The sequence below is a fragment of the Carcharodon carcharias genome, chromosome 16 (assembly GCF_017639515.1).
Source record: "Carcharodon carcharias isolate sCarCar2 chromosome 16, sCarCar2.pri, whole genome shotgun sequence".
Lineage (NCBI taxonomy): Eukaryota > Metazoa > Chordata > Chondrichthyes > Lamniformes > Lamnidae > Carcharodon > Carcharodon carcharias.
In genome coordinates this window covers 81519276-81543218 of record NC_054482.1, presented here as the reverse complement: position 1 = coordinate 81543218, position 23943 = coordinate 81519276, and the positions used below count along the sequence as shown (strand labels likewise).

Sequence of the window (23943 nt, the reverse complement as noted above, 5' to 3'; positions counted from 1 at the left end):
CAGAAAGGGGGTGGGGATGGGGGAGGGAGCTCACGACCTAAAGTTGTTGAATTCAATATTCAGTCCGGATGGCTGTAAAGTGCCTAGTCGGAAGATGAGGTGTTGTTCCTCCAGTTTGCCCAACGCAAACTGGAGGAACAACACCTTATCTTCCGACTAGGCACTTTACAGCCATCCGGACTGAATATTGAATTCAACAACTTTAGGTCGTGAGCTCCCTCCCCCATCCCTACCCCCTTTCTGTTTCCCCCTTCCTTTTCTCTTTTTTTTCCAATAAATTATATAGATTTTCCTTTTCCCACCTATTTCCATTATAAAAAGAGAAAAAGAAAAAAAAAATATTTATTTATTTATTTTTTACATCTTTTATGCTCTCCCCACCCCCACTAGAGCTATACCTTGAGTGCCCTACCATCCATTCTTAATTAGCACATTCGTTTAGATAATATCACCAACTTTAACTTTAACACCTTTGTGTTCTTTTGTATTATTGTTGTTGACATCTTTTGATGATCTGCTTCTATCACTGCTTGTTTGTCCCTACAACCACACCCCCACTCCACCTCTCTCTCTCTCTCTCTCTCCGCCCCCCACACACACACCTTAAACCAGCTTATATTTCAACTCTTTCTTGGACTCGAACTCAAGTTCTGTCGAAGGGTCATGAGGACTCGAAACGTCAACTCTTTTCTTCTTCGCCGATGCTGCCAGACCTGCTGAGTTTTTCCAGGTAATTCTGTTTTTGTTTTTGTTCTACTAAAGCAAACCTGACCAAGAGCTATTCTATCCCTTATTCAAAGCTAATGTTGAAACATTCAAAATCTTGAAAGAATTACCATAGACCACAGTGTATAAGTTGACTTGGGGTATAAGACCATCCCATTTTTCCAGCCCAAAATTCATGCTTTTGTATATACTCGGCATAAGTCAACCCCTTTTCCACTGCAAAATTCTATACTTGTATTCGTAGTCAGCCTCAATTTTTCACCCCAGAAACTCATGTTTTACTTACTTGTACTGTAATTTGACACATAGAATCAAGCAGGCAATATGGGCTGAGTTGCGAAGATGATGCCCAGGAGTTTAAGACACAACCACACAAAGCAGACCGTGCATGGTATAGCGAGTGATGAATAGAAAGTGATCCTCCAGAAAAATAAGTTAAGTACGAAGCTAATTTTCAAGCTATAAGTCGTAATATTTGCTAACTCGTGAAGTAACTGTACTACAGCGAGGGAATTTGATGTTAGTGGAAAGAACTGGTGCGAGAATGGAAGGAGGAATCCACCCTGAAGAAGAGGCCCAAGACCAAATGCAACATCAGAACAGGGACCGGCCACTGGCCTAGAAGCACGTATCGGAATGGGTCCTCAAAAATCATCAGAATGGTTACATCATCACTAGAAATCCAACATTTATGTCTGCACTTTAGTGAGCCAAATCAAACCCTAAACCATAGAGTCCAGCTTTATAGAACAAAACAGTCTAGTGTTGCAACAGAAAATCAAAATTGTTCAGAGACCATTAAAAGACCTCGATGCTAAAACTACCAGTTTCCAGCAGTTCATCAGCAGAAAGTGGCAAAAACACCTGCACCCATTAAGTCACATAAGCAACATAGATGAAACGTCCATGAATTTCAGTATGCCCAGCAGCCAAATGGTGGAATGGAAAGGTTCGAAAAACTATTCTAGTGATGTAGAGATGTACTACCGAGAGGCTTCTTTAGTTGAACAACAAGTTTTATTTCCAGAGCTGCTGGATTAGCTGCAGGCCTTCAGCAAGGCTACAATACACCTTCTAGAAAACTCTGCCCCTTATGAGCTTCCCCGCACTCAGTGTTGATTTGCTATTCTGACCACGTGACCCATACTCAGTAAGGCTGGCCTTAAAGCAACAATCATCACATCCCTCCCTCTTTAATTCCCTGTTTTACATAAATTACCTTATACAGATAAATAGAAAACAATATCAAAAATGTTAGAAATAATCACACTGGCACTTTGCCATGAATTCAGATTATGCACTTATAATACATAGGTTCAGTAATTACAAATCAAGTCGTTGAGGGAGCTGTTCTGGGTAGAGTGACGTAACTCTATAGCCTGAGGCTCTCCTCAAGAATCAACACTGACAGGAACTGTGATAATGGGTACCTCTTTTGGCACAAGCAGTTCATCACTATTTGATTCAATGGAGGCATCAGTTATGTCCATAACAGGTCGATCAGGTACTTCGTTGCTTACGGATTCGATAACATTCCTTAGTGGCAACACTGACTGTGGAAGTATCTCCCTGCTTCTCAGGTAAGAAACACATGTTTACAAACGATCCAGATTTCCATGCCTATTTGGTATGAAAGGGGTCCAATCTCTTGGACAATAATCCCTGGGATCCAGCTTGGACAATTACAGACTTTTCTCACATATATGCCTTCATCTACTATAAATTTTCGGGCTCCACTATGTAAATCGTGGCTTGTTTTCTGATTACCTTGGTTCTTCTCTAGCCTCCCTGCCAAATTTGGAAATACAAGGTTCAGTCTCGTTCTGAGATGACGCTTCATAAGCAGTTATGCTGGTGGAACTCCCATTGTTGCATGTGATTTTAGTTTCCAAGGTTCCCCCCGACAATTTTTTTAGTTCTGACTTGGAATTTTGGATGGCCCTCTCAGCTGGTCTGTTTGATGCTGGGTGGTAAGGCACAGTTTGGATGTGTTTAATGCCGTTTAAATTGGTGAAGTTCTGAAATTCAGCACTTGTAAATATGGCTCCATTGTCTGATACAATGACTTTGGACAATTGTGAGTTGAAAAGGATTGGTGTAACCTTTCGATGGTAGCACGCGATGTAGGCAATTTCACTTAAAAAATCTCCATCCATTTTGCGCGTGCATGTTATAAGCAAAACCATTGTGCCCAAGAATGGACCCACATAGTCTATATGGATTCACACCAATAGCTGGCCAGGTCATTCCCAAGGGTGAAGGGGGGCTGCGGCTGGCAATTTTTGCTGCAGTTGGCACTGTTGACAATGCTTGACTAGCTTCTCGATATCTGCATCTATACCAGGCCACCACAAGTAACACCCGGTGAGCATTTTCATCTTAGAAATGCCAGGATGTGTGCTGTGTAATTCGGTTAGGATAGGTGAATGACTACTATTGTTCCCCTGAGTATGATGGCATCTTGACAACTTGATTCGTATTTGCAAGTAAAAATATGGTTTCATTTCCCCGGAGACTGGCTCATTTAACCATCCTGTAAGTATCTGGTCTCTCACTTTGGACAGAAGCAGATCTCAATTGGTCCAGTTTCTGATCTGCTTCATGCAGACAGGCGATGTGTCTAAAAAATTCAATGCAAAGATGATATCTTAGGGTACAGGAGTACACACAATGCTTTCTTGCAAGGGTCGGCAGCTAAGAGCGTCTACGTTCGCTATGTGTATCCCAGGTCAGTGCTTGAAAGTGTATTCGTAGGCAGACAGAATTAATGCCCATTGCTGAATTTTTGCCAAAGTTATCGGCAGGAACGCTTTGTCTTCTTTGAAAAGGCCCAAAAGCGGTTTAGGATCAGAAACAATAGTAAAGTGCCTGCCATGTAAGTACTGGTGGAATTTTCTAACTCTGAAGACTATTGACAGTCGTTCCTTCGCGATCTGCAAATAACCTTTATGGCCAGAGTTCTTGATACGTAACTGTTGGCTTCTCAGAGCAGTTGTCCATTTCATGGGGCTACACTGCACCAGCACCATATGGAGGGTTGTTGCAAGTCAATATTAATTCTTTAGATGGTCGAAATGCACTAACAAAGTTGAGGAGTGCAGCAGTTACTTTACTCTGTTGAAGGGTTCTCCCAATGAGGGTGTTTCTGCATCGTTATGTGCAAGAGGGCCAGTACAGTCTATAAGTTGCGTAAAAACTGCCAGTAATAGTTTACCATCCCTAAAAATGATTTGAGTTTGGTGATATTGGTGGGGGAAGGTGCCTCCTTTATCGCTTTAACCTTTTCTTCCACAGTGTACACAGTGGTCCAGATAGGTAACTTTTTAATACCTCCTCTAAATTTGCTAAATGCTCTTGGCCTGTGTCAATCTAGTTCTGAGGATATCGTCAAGGTATACTACAACCCATGGTAATCCCTGTAGCAAACTCCCCATCGTCCTTTGAAATACTGCACATGCCAAGGTCATGCCAAAAGATAGGTGCGTATACTGGAATAAGCCAATGTGGGTGTTTATTGTGACATACCCCCTGGATTTGTAAACTAAATTGAATTGCTGCTACATGTGGCTCATATCCAATTTAGTGTAGGATCGACCGGCTCCCAGCTTTGCATACAAGTTTTCAATTCTTGGATTGGATATTTATCCAACTTGGCGGTCCAATTAACTGTTAGCTTATAATCACTGCAAATGCGGATGGTCTTATCCAGTTTCAGTATGGGGACAATAGTTGCTGCCCATTCTGAAAATTGAACCCGGCTGTATGATGCCTCGTTCCTCCCACCTGTTTAACTCAGCATCCACTTTTTTCTCTTAAGGAATATGGTACCTGTCTTACCTTAAAAAAAATCAGGGAGTTGCCTCTGGATCAGCATAAATCTTGGCATGCAAACCTTTGATTTTTCCTAATTCTTTGCAAAAGATGCTGTTGTATTTTTTTTTAATTCTAGCAGTCCTCCTGCCCGCACCTGAAAAATCTCAAACCAATTTAACTTGATTTTGTTTAGCCAATCACAGCCCAGAAGACTTGGTCCTTCCCCAGTAACTATTACTACTGGGATCTGGGCTGACTGCTGCCCAGAGCTCACAGGTACCATGACAGTGCCTTTTACCATGTAAGTCTTCAACTGGGCAAAAGTTCTCTCCAGGCTCAAAGGTTGGATACGTTCTCTCAGGTACTGAAATGTGCGCTCATCCATCACTGTGGCTGATGCCCCTGTATCCACCTCCATAACTAGAGGCTTCCCATTCACGTGGAGTGTGACAGTAATAGGGTTTGCCTTGACTGCTTTAAGATTAAAAAGAGAGTGAATGTCAGAATCGGTTACTTCAGGCTCTTTCACATTATGTACTTCTAACATCTTTGCTGGCTGGTTACTTGGCAGTCTGGTCTTAGCTCTGCACTGCTTTATCAAATGTCTTCTTTTGCCACAGTAATAGCACTCGGCCTCCTTAAATCTACATGTTTCATGAGTGTGGTTACCCCCACATAGGTAACATTTCAACCTCAGGATCGCTGTCTGATTGCCTCCAGTATATTTTTTTGATTCTGGGTGATTGGGAATCATTCCTGCTTCACAGCTGCTCCTGCAGTTTTGGCGCTACACCAGGTTCCCACCCTAACTGGTAAACGGTGCCATTCTGCAAGCTCTGTTAGCTCCTGCAAATCTTTTTCAGCGCCTTCCATGGCCTACACCATCTCCATTGCTCGTTTAAAATGTATATCGGCTTCTACAGGCAATCAACGCTGAGTGGCGTTGTTGCGCATGCCACAAATTAGCCAATCCCATAGCATGTCGTTCAAGGTCATTCCGAAATCACAATGCTCTAACAATTGCTTCCACGGAGCAACATAAATCGTGATCAATTTGCCTGGGGTCCTCATCCTTGTATTAAATTTGAATCTTTGCATGATCACTGATGGTTTGGGCTGAAATTAGCCCTTCACCAAATCCACGAGCTCACTGAACGATTTGGGCTGTGAGACTGAGAATAGTGTTGTAGGTTTGAATTCGATAGATGCTCAAGAGAATTGCATTGCGCTTTGCCTCCTCTCCTATTTCATTGGCCTGGAAATAAAACCTGAGACGCTCGATGTATTGACTCCAGTCCTCCGTGGAGGAGCCAAATGGGTCAATCATCCCAAATAGAGGCATCCTGGTGAGTATATTTTTTTTCTTTCTTTCCTTCTTTAAAACAAGATACTCACAGTTGTAGGGTGAGAGTTAGCACCAGGATCATTTATCCTCGTCACTGGATGTAGAGATGTACCACCGAGAGGCTTCTTTAGTTGAACAACAAGCTTTATTTACAGAGCTGCTGAATTAGCTGCAAGCCTCTAATAAGGCTACAATACACCCTCCAGACTAGGAAAACTCCTTCCCCTGGAAGCTTCCCTATGCTGTGTTGATTGGCTGTTCTGACCAGGTGACCCTTACTCATAAGGCTAGCCTTAAAGCAACAATCATAAGTGAAAACAACAGGACATGAGAAGACAAAATTCATGGTGTTACTAGCCTGCATGGCTGATTAAAGATACAATAATTTTCCAAACTTAAAATTATGCCAACCACCATGTACTCTGCAGGAGTTTTTGTGCATGACTAAATTGGATGGATCCATAATGTGTCCAGGTAGCCTAAGTGAAGAATGCAGCTTATTAGTATGGGACATGTTCAGATCCCATATAACTGATGAGGTGGGCATGCAAAGAAATAACACCCACATTGCAGGTTTGATGTCCGTAGTTCAACTTTTGGATGCAAGCCTCCACAAACCATTCAAGGATTATGTTCGCGCCGAATGGAATAGGTAAATGATTGACAGAGAAAAACACTTTCACAAAGAGTGGAAATGTGTGTGTTGCTCCACTTAATGTTTTGTGTGGTTTCATTATCAAATCGTGGGATGCCACCAAGTGTCAACAGATCATTCAAAAATATGTAGATAATCTAATTCAATGGAGAGGAAGATGATTTGTTGTGGAGGAATAATTTGGAAAGTAAAAGCGCCAGATCTGCTCCAAAGTGGGATTCGAACGATGATGCCGCACCAGTGACTCAGAATAAATTCGATGTACTTTGCATCAGATGCAGGAGACAATGAATTTGATGGTTTTAAAATGCTTCGATTATGGTTAAAGGTAATTAATTCAGTAAACTATGCTGCATTAATTTAATCACAGAATTGTTACAGCGCAGAAGGCAGCTGTTCGGCCTATCATGTCTGCACCAGTTCTCCAAATATGCATCATGACTTAGTGCCAGTCTTCTGCTTTTCCACCTGTACCTTTGCACATTGTTTCTATTCAAATAGTCATCTTATGCCCTCTTGAATGCCTCAATTGAACCTGCCTCCACCACACTCCCAGGCAGTGCATTCCAGACTTGAACCACTCTGTGTGAAAAAGTTTTTTCTCTCATCACATTTGCTGCTTTGCAAATCACTTTAAATCTGTGCCCTCTCGTTCTCGATCCTTTTATGAGCAGGATCATTTCTCTCTATCTACTCTATCCAGTGCCCTCGTGATTTTGAATATCTCTATCAAATCTCCTCTTCTCCTCTCCAAGGAGAACAGTCCCAACCCCTCTAATTTATCTTCATAACTCAAGTTTCTCATCCCTGGAACCATTCTTGTAAACCTCTCCTGTACTCTCTCCAATGCGTTCACATCCTTCCTATAGTGTGGCGCCCAGAACTGTGCACAATACTCCAGCTGAGATCTAACTAGTGTTTTATATAAGCTCAGCATAACCCCCCACTCTTGTACTCCATGCCCCTATTAATAAGGCCCAGGATGCTGCATGCTTTATTAACTGCTGTCTCCACCTTTTCTGCCACCTTCAATGATCTATGCACATAAACACTCAATTCCCTCTACTCCTGCACACCCGTTAGAATTGTACCCTTATTTTCTGTTTTCGCTCAATGTCCTTCCTACTAAAATGTATCGCCTCACACTTCTCCGCATTGAATTTCATCTGCCACTCATCTGCCCACTCCACCAACTTGTCCTTTTGAAGTTCTAGAATGTCCTCCTCAGTTTACAATGCTTCCAAGTTTTGTATCATCCACAAACTGAAATTTTCCCTGCACACCAAGGTCTTGATCATTAATATATATCATGAAAAGAAAGGGTCCCAAGACCAACCCCAGGGAACTCCACCACAAACCTTCCTTCAGCTCGAAAAATATCCATTGACCATTACCCTCTGTTTCCTATTATTCAGCCATTTTTGTATCCACATTGCTACTGTCCCTTTTATTCCAGGAGTTATAACTTTTCTCACAAGTCTGTTGTGTGGCACTGTATCAAATGTCTTTTGGAAGTCCATGTACACCACATCAACAGCATTACCCTCATCAACCTTCTCTGTTACCTCTTCAAAAACTCCAAGTTATTAAACACGACTTTCCCTTTAGAAATCTATGCTAGCTCTTCCGAATCAACCCACATTTTTCCAGATGGCTACTAATTCAATCCCCAATAATTGCCTCTAGAGCTTCCCCACCACTGAAATTAAACTGAGTGGTCTGTGATTGCTGGGCTAATCCTTACAAATTTTTTTGAACAAGGGCGTAATGTTTGCAATTCTCCAGTCCTCTGGCACCTCACGAGTCTAGGGAAAACTGAAAAATTGCAGGGCCATTGACCATAATCTATGAATTAATGGTGTTATTTTTTTCCCCACATTTCAAAATTGCGACTACCCACAACATCTGTTCACATTTTATACTTGACGTAAGTTTTGTGAGAGGAACCAGTTTTTGAAAAATTTGAAGGACACTGACTTTTGGACATTGTTCCTCCTGAGTTAATCTTGTAAACCTTTAAAATAATTTGGGGCTGTGAATATGCTATTCTTCAAGAAACCATGGGTCACAGATGTCCAGTGGGAACACCTAGAGAGGGGAGAGATACTTTGCAAATCTAAGTTAACAAAGTACTGCTGTTGCCAGGCTAAAGATTCTTGTGAATGATTAAAAACACCTAGCCTAAGAGAAGTATTCTTTGAAAATCTTAGTCTCTAAAATTCTCAGACAGTGCATGTGTGTGTGTGCGCCTTAGAAGCAGGCTGCAAGAAAAAGACTCTTTCCCTCTGCCCCACCTTTGTGTTAAGCCTTCTTCAGAGATGTCTCATTGGAATAAATCATTGTTTTTTTTAAATCTGCAAAGTTGTGACAAGAGACAAGAAATTTCACCAAAAAAAAACTGTCTGAAGGAACTTATAGACCTATTGTGACCAGAATTCTGTTAGATTAACAGCATCGCGATCTCTTCAAATTTTAGTTTATTTTAAAAGAAACTCTCACATACTGTAGCCTCTGCAGGGGACTGTGTATGTTTTGTCCTGTTTTGTGTCTGTGTGTGAGTATATGGGGAAGGGGGGTCGAATATCTTTTTTTCAAAAAGGAGGAAAAATCGTTACACTTCTAAACTACAACTTGTATGTTAGCCAGTTTATTATCTTGTTTTTATTAAAAAGGTTTGTTTCATCATGAATCATTTTTTTTGTGTGTTTACTGGAAGAAGCCTGGTTAGAGTCTTTTTATGCTGGGAATAAGTGTCAAAGGTAAATAGTTGGCCAGTTTTGTGGGTGAATTAAACATTTAAACCATTTTTACAACCTGTGGAGAAGTGGGGCTAGAATTAACTGCACATTCCTTCCATCTCAGACCGTAACAGTTGGCTCATGTTCTTTGAAGCCTTCAAAAATCCTTCCAAGATCAACTTACTTGCCATCATCTACAGTACTAAAATGTTATTGGCACAATTGTTGCTTTTCTTTTTGTATGTTCTAATAGATTGATGTCACAAGTTCATTAGATGTGAGGAATAGCATGGATAAAATCACAGCATAATCAACTCATTGGTAGCAGTGGATTAAGTAATCTTGACAAACTTTAAACCACACATCTGTAGGTTTTCAAACCGTTAGGCATAATTATAAAATTAAAACATCATAATCATTCCATTAAGTCACTGATTCCCCATTGCAAACATTACTATAATATGCAACATATGAAAGTTCTTGTACTATAGCACCTTCCAGTGGCAAGGTTCAAACTTTCCCTCTGCCAGCACCAAATTATTAGCTATGGAATTTATAATTCAATTCATCAGTTACAATTCATCAGGAAAATAAAACTATGATAACCATAATGCAAAAGAACACTACTTTGGGGCAAAAACCAATCCAGTGAAAAATTACTTCAACACACTAAAATACAGAGCAACACAATGTTTAATCTGCACTAGGGGAAATATAGCTCCATCATTATTCTACTTCCAAAACCCATCATCATCACCCCTGTGCTCCCCCCCACCACCTCACCCAATCTCCATAGCAGACCGATCCAACTTCCCTGCTGCAGAGTAAGGTGATGGGACAGAAACAACAGTCATTATCATGTGGGTGACAGCAGCAACATAAAAACAAAGGTATGTAACTGTAAACTTTTCTACACTGAAATTATGAAAATAAAAATTACTATTTATGATATACTTCAACAAAAATGGGGTTGGGGAAACAGAAACAAGATTCCTTGAAGTGAATCCTTGTCAAAATAAAAAAAACACTAATTAAGGCGAGTTTCCAGTTTGACTATGCTGCATATCTCACATTTAACGTAACTGTGTATGATCCTCTATCACTAACCCTTCCTTACGTGTTTGCCTTTGATGTTTTAACAGCCCATTGCTTTCCAGTTTTATACTAAAGCACAAATTCCTTATTAAAATATTCATAATAAACGTAATACAATAGTCTTTTTAGTGACAAGACACTCGAGCAAATTCTGTAAAAATAGAAATTCTACACATGGGTAATGATTGAAGCAGCTCCACAACTAACTTTTAGTCCAGGCCTCCAGGTTTACAACAGGAGTGTTCAACAGCTGCATCTTAATATTGTCTACAAAAAGTGTCAGCAGCAAAGGTTAACACACAACTTTTCTCACCTGTGGAACTGCTGCCCTGGCTCTAATGTCATTGCCTAGAACTGTGTTCATTGTATGTTTCAATTTAAACACAGTTGACCAATACTTGTCGAAGCTGGATTCTTGGTGAAAATACTTAGAATTCTTTCATACTCCCAAAAACCATAGGGCAGAATTTTCTCCCTGTTGGGGGATGTGGCCGGAGGGGAGGGTTTGGTGGTGGGGCAGTTCAGGAGCGCTACCATTTTACGTGGTGAGGCCAATTAAGGGTCACCCAGTGTGACATCCGCCAGGAAGCACTGATTCAGCTGTGCCCTGATCTGTAAATTGAAACAACGCAGGGTGACATTGGGAGAACCGCCCGTCGTCATCCCGCGCCATTTTATGCGTCCCACCCCCTGCACGCCAACTGGGAAATCCTGCTCATAGTCAATTTCATGAGAAATCTGTTCTAGTTAGTTGTCTATAAAATAACAAGCAGATCTCTTGGATTATTCCCACTGAGTGTAAGGATGTGTTGCTAGATTCCACGTTACGTACATTATGATGATGATTGATTTAACTTGATTAAATAACAAACTGCATTTCTATCACACAGAATAACATTTGGAGTAATATTTTCAGATTTGGATACTATGATTGTCTGCCTATTTGTACACTATTTATTATTTAAACAAAGAGGAACATATATTGTAATGGCATCAGTATTATGTTGCTAATGTACTTTAGGTAATGCTGGTCAAAAATTAAGAGATATGTAAAACAGACTAAGTGATGGGAAGAATATATCCAAAAGAGATTGTGGGATATGAAAGTGTGAGGGCATGCAGTGTGAAGGTATTGGGGAAGATGGAGCAAATGTGATGGACGCAATAAGGAGATTCTTGGGTCAGGGTGCTAATATTGGGTTTTCAGTGACCATGTTGACAGATCCTGTTGTCAATAAAATGAGGATGGGGGCAGGGGTGGAGCAGGTGAAGCAAAACAAAGTCAGGAATAGGTTGGAGCTCAGGAGAAGTTAAATGACAAAGATGTCATGGACGTAAGAGAATGGTAATAGTTTTAAAGATGAAGGCAGGTGTTAATAGTGGCATAAAGGTCGAATAGCAGAATGTTTTAATAGCAGAACATGGGCCAGCACTTTCTGAAAGCAAAACATGACAAGAAGTTAGAGACTTGGGGGGCGCAGGGAAAAAAAAAATCAAAATGGAGGTCAGAGTTCTAGGTCTAAAATTGTTGAACTCAACGTTAAGTCTGGAAGGCTATGAAGTGCCTAATTGGAAGATGATATGCTGTTCCTCCAGTTTGCGTTGGACTTCACTGGAACATTGTAGCAGGCCAAGGACAGAAAGGTAGGGGATATGCGTACGAACTGAGCGAATGTGTTCTGCAAGGCAGTCACCCAGTCTGCGCTAGGAGACTCAACACTTTGCCCAGTCTGTAATTTGTTTCCATGTTTTGCTTTCAGAAAGTGCTGACCCTTGTTCTGCTATTAACATATTCTGCTATTTGACCATTATGCCACAATTAACACCTGCATTTGTCTTTAACACTATCCTTATCACTCCCTTTGCCTTGTGTCCATGACATCTTTGTCATTTAACCCCTCCTGGGCTTCAATTTATCCCTGACCTTCTGTTTTGTTCCCCCCAGACTTTTTCAACAGCATAAAACCCATCACATTTCTACCTCTCTTCAGCTCTGAAGAAGTTATACAGACTCGAAACATTAACTCTGTTTCTCTCTCCACAGATGCTGCCAAAACTGTTGAGTTTTTCCAGCATTTCTTGTTTTTAATTACAAGAATCCCATTAATATTTTAAACATTAAGTTTAAACATTTTTAAACAATTAAATATATTGTGTATTCTGGAAACAAATGTGGGAGGTTCAAATACAGCCTCAAATACCTTGACGGCCAAGCATGGAGGAATTCATTAAATCAATGGGAAAACATGATGGAAGCAGTGCGTCAGGCAGAGTGACCCAAGAAAGACTTATATTATAAATTTGACGAAGTGCACAAGATGTATATAGTATTCCTTCCAGTATTGCTCTAAACAAATGATTACGTATCATAACAGGGAATTCCAGCACTGACTTCAAATAACGGTGAGATACTGCAAACATTTTTTAAAAAATCCTTTATTCTATGTTGACATTTTCTCCACTACAATAAATGTTTGCAATTTCTTTTGAACACTGTTCCTAGTAACTGGATACTGCATACAACCGCAGCCTTCTTTTCTTCACGATGAAAATTCATAAAAATAAAGTCATGCGAGTGATGGTTTCACTGCCCTGTACCAAAGAGAACAAAACCCTACAAAGAAAACAATCATACAAATATTAAAAGCACTGTGATCCATTTCATGTGTAAATATGCCTCATTAATGAAATTCTGGGTCAGTTAGGGTATTGGTAGAACTTCTACAGGAAATGGCCTAGCAGTTTTTGTTTGATATGATGGGACACAGCATTTGTTACTTCCTAACTATGCCACTGCCAGATAATTTATCAACAGTGCTCACTGCTCCTGATTTCCTGGAGTTTTGTTGGTCTTTTCTGAATAAAATGTAGGAGCATAGCTGCTATGTGGTGAAAGATCCGTTTAACCACATTTTGTCCACTTCCTAGCCTTTCAAACCAGTTCAGGGTTTCTTCAATTTCTTTACTGAAGAACAGCTTGATGCAGATTCTCTTCGCTTCCTCTGTAAAATCAAAAATCAGGATGTAAGACAGCATGCATCAAACCATTTGCATGGTCGGCAACGTCTCCAGATTAACTCTTGAAATTCAGACAGCAGCTAGAAACTTGCGATCTTAAAAACAGTAGCAAGTAAAATGGCTATGTTGCTATACAAATCACTATTTTCTAAGAAAGGTGAAGATCCATCAACACTGACATGTTGAACAACAGAGGCGTGCACTAATTGGATTGCCAGTGTGGATCAAACAATGAAGGTGAGAATGTGACTGCGGACTTAAATGATAATTAAAGGAAATCTCAATTCAAGTGTCAATTCATCTGGGATGCATGATGGTTATCATGAGCTTGTTTGTATTTCATCTACAGTATTACATTGCTGACACCTTAAACAGTCAAAAAGATCATTTACTGCACTGTTGCAATTATTATTTTTCCCCAGAAAGATTTTATTTCATGACCTTTGCCTACTTGGAAAGGCTAATGACTGGACCATATACTGCAAGACTTCATTATTTGGGAAACAAGATAGGCCCTTGCTTGACATGGATTTCTGCAGGCGATTCTACCATACACAGCATAGCTTCCCATCTTTGAGCCTTTCAAAGCAACATACTTTCCCAGACTTAAAAAAACAGAGGGAGAAAATAGATTATGAAAGTAAACTAGTACGAACTATAGAAACAGACCAGAGTTTCAACAAGTATATGAAAAGGAAAAGAATAGCTGAAGTAAAAGTTGGTCCCATTGAGGATGAGACTGGGAATTAATAATGGGAAACAAAGAAATAGGAGAGTCTCTTAGTAAATATTTTGTAACCGTCTTCACAATAGAAGACACTACAAGCCAGTGGAAAAATCAAGGTGACAAAAGGGAAGGAGGAACTTAAAACAATTATCACTGGAGAAAAATTGCTGGGCAAACTAATGGGCCTAAAGGTTAACAAATCCTGCGGATCTGATGGCCTGAGTCCATGATGACTGCAGGTTCTGGAGAGGCCCCAGCCGATTAGAAACTGTGAACGTAATGCTCCTATTCAAGAATGGAGGAAGACAAAAAACAGAAAACTATAGGTCAGTCAGCCTCATTAGAGTTTAGAAAAATAAGAGGTGATCATATCGAAAGATTTAAGTTTTGAGGAGGCTTGACATGGGTACATGCTGAGGATGTTTCCTGTCATGGGGGAAATCTAGAACTGGGGGCACTGTTTCAGAATAAGGGATCGTCCATCTAAGATAGAGGTGAGGATGAATTTCTTTTCTCAGACAGTTGTGAATTTTTGGAATTCTGTGCCCCAGAGAGCTGTGGAGGCTGAGATAATGAATATAGGTTGAGATAGACAGATTTTTGAGCAATAGGGGAGTCAATGGGGAACTGGCAGGAAAGTAGAGTTAAGGCCAAGATCAGATCAGCCATGATTTTATTGAATGATGGAGCAGTTTCAGGGACTTTAATGGCCTACTCCTGCTTTTATTTCATATATTTTTACAATTCAATACTGGGTGTTAGACAAGCATTGTGCCAAGTCAGATGCAGTGGAAGGGTCAGGAGAGGTGGTGGTGTGGTCGCCAGTGTACATGTGGAATCTGATGTTGTATTCTCCGATGATGTTGTCGAGAGCTTAAGTGACTCCAGAGGCAAGGATATGGGAGCCGAAAGAGAAGCCATTGGAGGAGGTTCTCTGGCTATGACAGGTCAGACAGGAATAGAACCGGGCAAAGCCAGTCACACTCAGCTGGATAATGGATAAGATCAACTGTGTCAAATGCCACAGACAGGTTGAAAAGGATGAGGAAGAATAGTTTACCATGAACAGTCACATAGGATGTCATTTGTAACTTTGGATTTTAGTGCTGTGGAAGGGGCAGAAATCTGAGATTCAAATATGTATCTGCAGGAGAGATGGACATGAATTTGGAAGGCGCTCACACCTTCAAGGACTTTGAAAAGGAAAGAGAAGTTGGAGATGGGGCTGTAGTTTGAAAGGAAGAGTCAAGGGTGGGGTTTTTTGAGGTTTATCGTCTTTATGTATCTCTCGAAGACCTCAATAGTCTGTCAGATATTCTCTAACTGGCAATCAGATACTGGTGAGTTTAAACGTGCAGAGTTCTAATTTCCCTAGTCTAACAGTGGTGCATTTGGGATGGAACAACTTGGTGATTTCTGCTTGCACCACTCTCTAAGTAGCTACCATCTCCTTTCTCCCATCCAGCAAGAAAGCCCAATTGTGAAGGCACAGACATTGATCCAAACTCATGTCCCTTAGCAGATCCTTACTACTGGGCCACCCCACTCCAATTCAGCTTTCCAGGCATTCACAAAGAGGATTAAAGTCCGACATACGGCATTTCAAAAGTACCTTCAGTTCTGAAATAGTTAAGAAATTACCAAGCTACCGCTATTAGGTTAATTCTTGTATTTTCAAAGTACTAGCAAAATTACATTTTTGTGGGGGGAAAGGAGGTAATGTTAAAAACAATTTTAAAAGCACTCTAAAATGGTTGTACAGTGAATTGGTTTGACCTTCAGTCTTATTCTAATCTAATGCCATCCTCGTTGTTTAATCAGCCAGTAAAGGTCAGAGCTGTATTTAACATTTTAACTATTTTGTACACCACAGAAAATGCCCTGCAGGAAATCTCCAATCCCAATTTTCAAAAGTGACATTCTGTATGATTTTATGCTGATTGATAAAAAGTATATAATAGGGATCCATTAATATTCTTTAAATATATCAAAAGACTTAACTATGAAACTTTATATTTGAATCAGGTATAATGTGGACTCCTTATCCATTCTCATTGCACATATGGCTTCACTAAAGGAGGATGAGTGTCCAAATCATGAATGGTAACGAGGCAATTTTGAGAAAACATATATGACTGTTTTGCACTGGTTGCAAACTAATTGGATGAAATCTACTTAGTGCACATAGCAAAGGTTACCAACAAAAAAAAAGTACACATTAAATGTCCTGCTACACACAGTAACTCTTACCAGTACTAGTTCTCTCAAATGAACCACATAAGATTGAGAGCAAAGATGGAGTTAAGTTGAATCTGACCCTTTTGAAAATAGCAAAAGTGACAGACAAGGAACAGAAGTTACTCCATTCTGTGGTGGAGAACAGTTGGCAATAGCAGAAGTTGTTACAGCTGGTGAAAGGAATGCAAGCTTTCTGAAAAGGTCTGGTCTTTTGAGCTTTGAAAATTTATATTTCCCTCCAAAAAATGCCTACATTTTCTGTAATGTGTGTGTTTAAACACCAGCATGTTCTCTACCAACACCATTGTTAAGTGTACAATTACTTAGCAACTCAGATTTAATTTTTGGCTTTCACTCAGAACCTTCTCAAGATCTTAAAGCTCTCCTGTATAACAAATTACGAACATAAACTTGTTAACACTCCACAGAACAGCTCATTGAAGCAGGACAGCATACTGAATCAATCCTAGTTTTTGAACCTTTTCCATGGCAGCACATGTCAACCTAGAAAATTGACAAAAGCTAGCCAAATGCTTCAAAGAAAGCAGAAAACTGAAAAAACAGATCTGAATTGTGCTTTGGGTCATATAAAGACAGAAAGTGCATTGCAGACACGGAGTTATGCAGTTATATTTATCATTCAATCACTTCTATTGTAAGGGGCAAAATCTGAGGTAGACAAAAGAGTAGTTTATTGGAGCAGTGGCACAGTGAAACTGATTAAGTAACAAAAGCATAAATTGATTTCACAAAAGGATCTTTGGGCATAAACCTTATAAAATTTAGATTTTGTCACTTTATGTGGTACACTTTTTCCAGCATTAAGAAGCATACTTTAATTCCATCTTTCAAGCCAAAAAGATTTATCTCTGGGAGATTTGTGGATATTATAAGTACTAAAGAGCATTTGGAAGGGAGTCCAATACAACTTGTCAGAGTCCAGTTCTCTTCATTTGAATATGGTGTCCCAAGATGCATTTTGGGAATTACAGTCCACCTGAATGACAATGGTGCATTCTAGGAGTTATCATCCAATAACTAGTTGAATTGATTCATTCAGGCAGGCCAAAGATACATAACACAAGTTCAAAAAATACAGGTGAACTCAAGTTCAGGTGACACAGCAAGATGTAAGGCCATGTAGAGGGATATTCTGGGAGATGCTGCTAACATACAATGCCTAATTTTATGGATAAGTTGTTTCTTCTCCCAAGAATTTTTTTCTTTTAAAACATGCTGTAAATGTTATTTTAAGCTGTGTAGAGTTGTATTTGGAGAAAAAAAAATCAGGCATTTCGCTGGTCGTTGATTAAGCCTTTCCTCCCTATGTAGGGAATAGAAGTTGTGTTTTACTGTTTCACATGTAGTTAACAGAATATTGAACAAAAATAGCAGTTAGTTTAATAGGCAATCACAAAAGTACAATATAAATCTTGTGATGTCCTGCACGGTAATGCAGTCTATATAGGGTAGTCTATGATAGCAGATAATTTTTATTTATCAAATAGTAGAGCAATCAGAAAATGAGAATCTTATTAAGTTTGACTGACCAGCACAAACACAACTTTAACTATTTCTGGAATAGTGTCAGTTTATGAAGATTAAACATGATTTCTATGCCCTGAAATTTCCACTCGATTGAGCTGGTTTTTTCGCGTAATTCGCCCCAAATCAGCATAACCAAAGCAAACAATTGTGAAATGTTAAGCACAATCTGCGTTTCTCCAATCTTTTGCATGAGTTTTAAAAACATCACACTAGTAGCAGGCTCCACAAACTGGCCATGCCCGCATGGTGAATTAATCACCATTGGGAGTTACTGCTAATTGTACTCATTTGCAGGCCTTTGAGAAGGTTCCACAAATTAATTTGGATCTTTTGGGAATGAGGACATTAATAGGTAAATTTTGAATTATTTTAAAAACTTACTAGGGAACTGATTACTGTACCCCAATCTAACTAGAAAATAGTCTTGTTTATTTAAAAAAATCATCAGTAATTTAAAATAGTTTTATTCACAGGTGATGAACTGACACTGATTTAAAGTGCTTATTTTTCTGTGATAAACCTATTTTCAGCTGTAATAATTGAAGTTTACCATGTTATCACTCTTAATAGATCAAGGAATATTTATTAAAACAAAAACTTAATAAAAGCATAACGTTTTAAAATGCCATCTGATTGTATTGGCAGATTTTGCATTTGGCGATATGGAAATGAGTTTGAGCAGAAACTTGGAGGAAAGAAAGCATTTCTCAAACTGAGCACAATTTTGATTGTATTTCTCATCAGAAGTGCCAATTAAGTACAAATCAGAAAGTCTACCCACTACAAGCCTGAAATTCTAGTGTCACCAAATATGTGTACTCTCAAATACATACAGGACATATAAACAGAACTAAGATTCTCACTGGGTGGGGCTGGTTGGGGTGATGGAGGTGGAAACCAGGAAGTCTCTTTGAAGACTGGTTAGCAATTAGCAATTTATTTTCAACTTCTGTTCCTTGCACTTAAAACCATATTACAACATTCCACAGCAATTCAGTTATTCAGACTTTAAGGATCACCTTTCTAAGACTTTTTATGGCACATAATTGTCTATTCACTCTAGGGAAGCAATATGCAAATAAATGCATTGCAAACTCTGTCACAACTGTCTCATAAGGTGTCAGGCATTTAAGTCTTGTTCCATAAAACAGTAGAGACCTTTCTGTTGAAGTTTATATTATTAAAAAAAAATCATATTTCATTAGCAATTTACAACCAAAACTAAGCTCCTGTTATTTGCACTTTTTCATCACATTAGAACATTCTATAAGTTCTGTTATTCAGGCTTCAATGGTTATCTTCCATAGAGTGAGCCATTCAATCCCTCAAGTTTGATCAGAGAAAACAGTTTCTCTTTATCTATTCTATTAAATCTTTTTATTTTAAATATCTCAAATAAATCACCCCTTAATTATCTAAAGTCAAGGAAAAAACAAGCCAAGTTTAGGCAGCCTATCCTTATAATTTAATTGTTTAAGCCCAGGTGTTATTCTGGTATGTAATTGTCTTCACACTGGAGAGAACTGGTATTACATAAGTAAATTTGTCATTTGTAGCACAACCACCTCACGATATCAGGCGCTTTCATGAGTCGTCTTACATGCAATAGTAGAGATTGTTCTGAAATAAATTATTGCTTTTTTAACAGGTTATGATAGTGTTTGTCTAATCAAAGGTAGACTCTTCCTTTGTCTAACACCTGGTTAGTAAATATTGATCAGATGTTGCTGAAATTAAACAAAATACTGCGTAGCAGATATTTGTGAAGAATGGCAACTCATGATTGAAAAGACAGATTGTCAGTCATAATATCCATTAACATTAACAGCTGGATTCAAATATTTATCATAATAATGACACAAAGCACATTTGTATAAACAGAATGTATATCAACTAGTTTTATATAGTTTATAAATATCTTACCTAAAGACTGATCTAATAATGCACTCGAGATTTAGAAAGCCTGATTTCATGCAATAAAGATGTGAACTGCAATTTGTAATTTCTGTAGTAGACATTATTACTTGATTTGCCACTATAAATCAAAAATTTGCTGGATACTTTCAATCAGTGCTTACCGAGTTTGGTGTGAGAGGTGCAGCTCCAACAACATCAATGAATTGATCTTTTCCTTCCCCCTTAATTTCTTCAGAACTGGTTCCCACAGTTCCCATCTGTCCATCAATGCCAAAACCTTCTCCTGACACCAAGCTGTTTGTCCCCGCCTTTGCCAATGCCTCGTATCGATGCCGTAGCATCTGAAGCTCATATTCACAATTGGCATAAGCCTGCTTCAGTTCATACAACAGCACCAGATCACTGCGGAGTTCATTGAACATGTGTACAATCTCTTCAGTGGGCATTGGGTTTAGATCTGCAAATCATTATTAACCAAATTATGTAAATATTTTCATAAGCTTTAAAACAGTAACCATCCACCTAAATACAATTAAAGACATCAGTTAAAAGGTTATTGTAAGATTGGAAAGAGCAGGTGAGTCTGATGCTCTATGTCAGACTTACAATACTCTTACATTAGACCCGTATCTGTGTCTTAATGCAGATCCAGTTCTGGTAGCGTTATCCTTCAGAACTGCAGTCACACCGAACTGCGGAAGCCATCCATAACTCCCTTATCATTTCTCCTCAGTTGACTTAATGAGTGTAGTAGTGCCCTTGATATATGAGCTTCCTCCCAATATAAATATCACTATTAAAGAATCCTCGTAAAATGGCTAGTACATTAGAATTATCATTCCTTAGCAACAGTGGTGTAGCAATCACCACAGTGATGTTAAGTAAGTTTGTTTTTGTATTACTGCAGTGGTTCAATGTCTACCTGGGCGTCCTTTAGAAGGAAAATAAATTGCTACAGTTTAATCATTAATTTCTCTAAAACTATCAAACACTTCAGGCTGAAACAGCTCAGATTATTTCATAACAGAATTACAAAAATATCCATGACTTGTTACAAAAGTCTGAAGACATGCAAGCAGATAAGTTGTCAGAACTTTTGACCTCCAATTAAACTGCTTACTGAATAGATTTATTAGCACCAACTTTCTATCATTCTGAGCTAGCAACCCTGGTCCAAATGTGGATTTTACATCTTAATTTCCTATAACACAACCAATAGAGTGCTGTATTTTAATAGTCAGTATGTCCATACTAACCTTTAGTATTGACAGCCTTTTTAAAAAGTTTCTTAAATGATTTTTTTCCTCCATCACATTTTTCTCAAATCATATTCTACAATAAAAAAAAATTATATAGCTTGGCAGCAAATAGGCCTGCCCTACTGATTAAATGCAGAGGTCACAGATTGAAGCAATTTAATCAAAGAATGGAAGCCACTTATTGGTGAAGACTCTCTTGAGATAAAATGATGTTATTGCATTTTTAATATATTTTAGGAATTGAAGATTTATCTATAGAACACCTCAAAGATGCAAGTGTTGCTAGTGACTGCCCTTAAGGCCATACGAGTAATTGTTTTTTTTACACTAATTGTGTAACGAACAATGGATATTTGACTACACAATTCTACACACGTGCTTCAAATGGTCTAGAATCACTTAAAAGATAATGCTGAGTGTAGAAAACCATTGAATTGCTCAAAAGTTTTCAGAACATTTTTGTCACCTTGTATCAGATTTAATATAAGATACAGGGCAAATTTGAGCTCATAACCCAGGCTGATACTTCAATGCAATATTGAAGGACTGCCAAATTGAAGATGGCATGTTTTGAAAGGACTTAAAATATCCCAATGCACTACTCGAAAGAAGACCAGGTAATTCTTTCAGTGATTCATTCATTCAGTTGATGTGGGGTGCTTTCTATATGCAAACCGTATTTGCCAATATAACATTTGCACTATGAAAGCAATACATTGATTATGAAATGCTTTGGTATGTTTTGAGGATATGAAAAATGCTATATAAAGCAAGTCATTTCCTTCAGTTGCATCCCAGCATAGCAACATAATCTTAACGTTACAAAATCTGCTACTTTGTTAGTGTACATTTCTCCATTGCTTACATCTTTCTGACTGATTGAATTGTCAAACTATCCAGTTTTGTGCTGTTAACCCATGGCCACTAGAAACCGAAATGACATCACTTGTGCTGGTTTTACATCGAACACAAAAAGGTGCAGGGAGAAGACTTTCACCCAATCAACCTGCACTATATTTAACCCAGATTCCAAATGTGAAAAGATAAGTTGCTTACCACCTAACCTCTCACCCAGTTTTTGATGTTAAATATATTACTGCAGCTTCAAAAAATGCTGAACATAACAGCTCCAACATCTTATTTTTGGCAAACATCTCAAAGTGCATTAACTTGTTTCAGTGTCCCTTTCCTATACATGAAATAGTCACTAACAATTTCATTAGTCATATACTGTTCAAAATTCATAGTGATAGTGTGATCAATCTGCACATTACATCCTGCTATAAAAGTAATCAATAAAATAATCAAGATATCAATTTCTTTGCTCACCAACTCCCAACTCTGTCAGCATCTGTTCAATGGCTTTGATTTTCTTCTGTCCAACTGAGCTGGGCAGTTTCATCTAAACAAAACAAGAGAAATTAACAATCCGACAGCAGGTTCATTAAAATGAGCTTGCTGAAATAATGCAATACAAGCACTCCAGTTATTCCATTGGCATAGGATTAAAGTTTCCTTTAAACTTGATTTTTTTTCCCCCATTCAAAAATATAGCTATTTTAATCCTAGCAAACAGCTTTAAATCTGGTCTAAATAATAGTGATTTACATTCACAACAATCAATGCATGAAGTATGATGGGTTTTTTTGGAAAGAGATTTCAAACCAAATTGCACGCAGATAATCACACACAAATGCAAAAATGATTTTAAAAAAAATTTTAATCCCTTGGCAATTGAAAGACTCCAATACTTCAACTATTCTGGCACTTTACTAATTAAAGATTGGGATAATGTTATCTTGCTTGCTACTGTTTTGCTTTTTCCATCCTAACCCTGGTAAAACTTGAATGTTTTGAGCAAACACATGGAAATGTTTTGCCCTTTGTACTTAAGTGGAGATAGTCCCTTTCAGCATACCCCAGAAATATGTATTAGGAAATTTGACACGACCATCATTTTAGATCCATTAAAATGAACAGATGGGATTGGGGGGGAAATCACAGTTTCTTAACATGCCCCTAATATGTATCAGCAGTGCTGAAGTGAAAAATATCCCATTTTGTTTTTTAAATGAAGTATTTGATTTCAGCCTTATTTCATGATCTCCCTTGCCGTGCATTTGTATTCTCCCTTCCCAATCTCTTTCAGGGCAGTCTGGTGGATCTGTTTTTAACCAAAGAGTCAGGGAAGACCATTGGTACTAAAAGGTACATGAGAATTGCACAAAGCAACTCTGCCTTCCCCCCTCAGAGTAGTAGTATTTCTACCAAAGAGTTAAATCTGTAAACATGAATATTTCTGTCAGCCACATATGAGACTTGAGCTCTTTCAAACCTTCAAGAGCCAATCCAGTTTTGCTTTTAGTCCTGAACAGCATTTTCTCTTTTAGTTGCAATTTAGAATGCTGCTAACTTTAGTAAATTCAGTGAATGCACTAAAAGAACTCATTGCTGCAGAAGTGCATTGGAATGTGTGGTTTCCTCCAGTTCAGCATTGAGAAAGTCATTGCTCTTGACCCTGTCAGCAATTTCATCACATTCCCAATGATCCATCTCAAGATACTTTCTCAGGTTTAACGTGACTGCTTAAGTTAATGGATCCCAACTACTGGGGCTATTTGATTCCACGCAGAGCTTTCAACCCATATTGTCTCCATTATACAAAGATCATCTACTTCTAAGTCTGCAACATCACATTAATTCCACCTCATCTCAACATAACTGATACCGAAACCTTCATCCATGTTTCTGGCATGTCGTCTCTACTATTCTTTACTGGATAGACTGTGATCCTCTAAGCGTCGCAAAGTTCAGTTCACCTGATACTTCTTCATATCTTAGACATGTTAGACCTGTTTATACTA

The 23943-nt window shown here is 38.7% G+C and overlaps 1 protein-coding gene across 2 annotated transcripts in view; it reads right to left on the bottom strand.

Moving 5' to 3' along the window:
• Positions 1–12790: 12790 nt before the first annotated feature.
• The window catches only part of dmap1 (DNA methyltransferase 1 associated protein 1), a 57399-nt gene continuing 46246 nt past the window's right edge, over positions 12791–23943 (bottom strand). Inside the window, exons 9-11 of one of the 2 annotated variants that reach the window (XM_041207529.1) lie at positions 22409–22481; positions 19982–20277; positions 12791–13374 (exon numbers count right to left, since the gene is read on the bottom strand). In XM_041207529.1, the coding sequence (XP_041063463.1) occupies positions 13315–13374; positions 19982–20277; positions 22409–22481 (429 nt within the window). In that variant the 3' untranslated portion in view covers positions 12791–13314. The remainder of the gene's footprint in view (positions 13375–19981; positions 20278–22408; positions 22482–23943) is intronic. The other variant, XM_041207530.1, reaches the window with a different exon arrangement.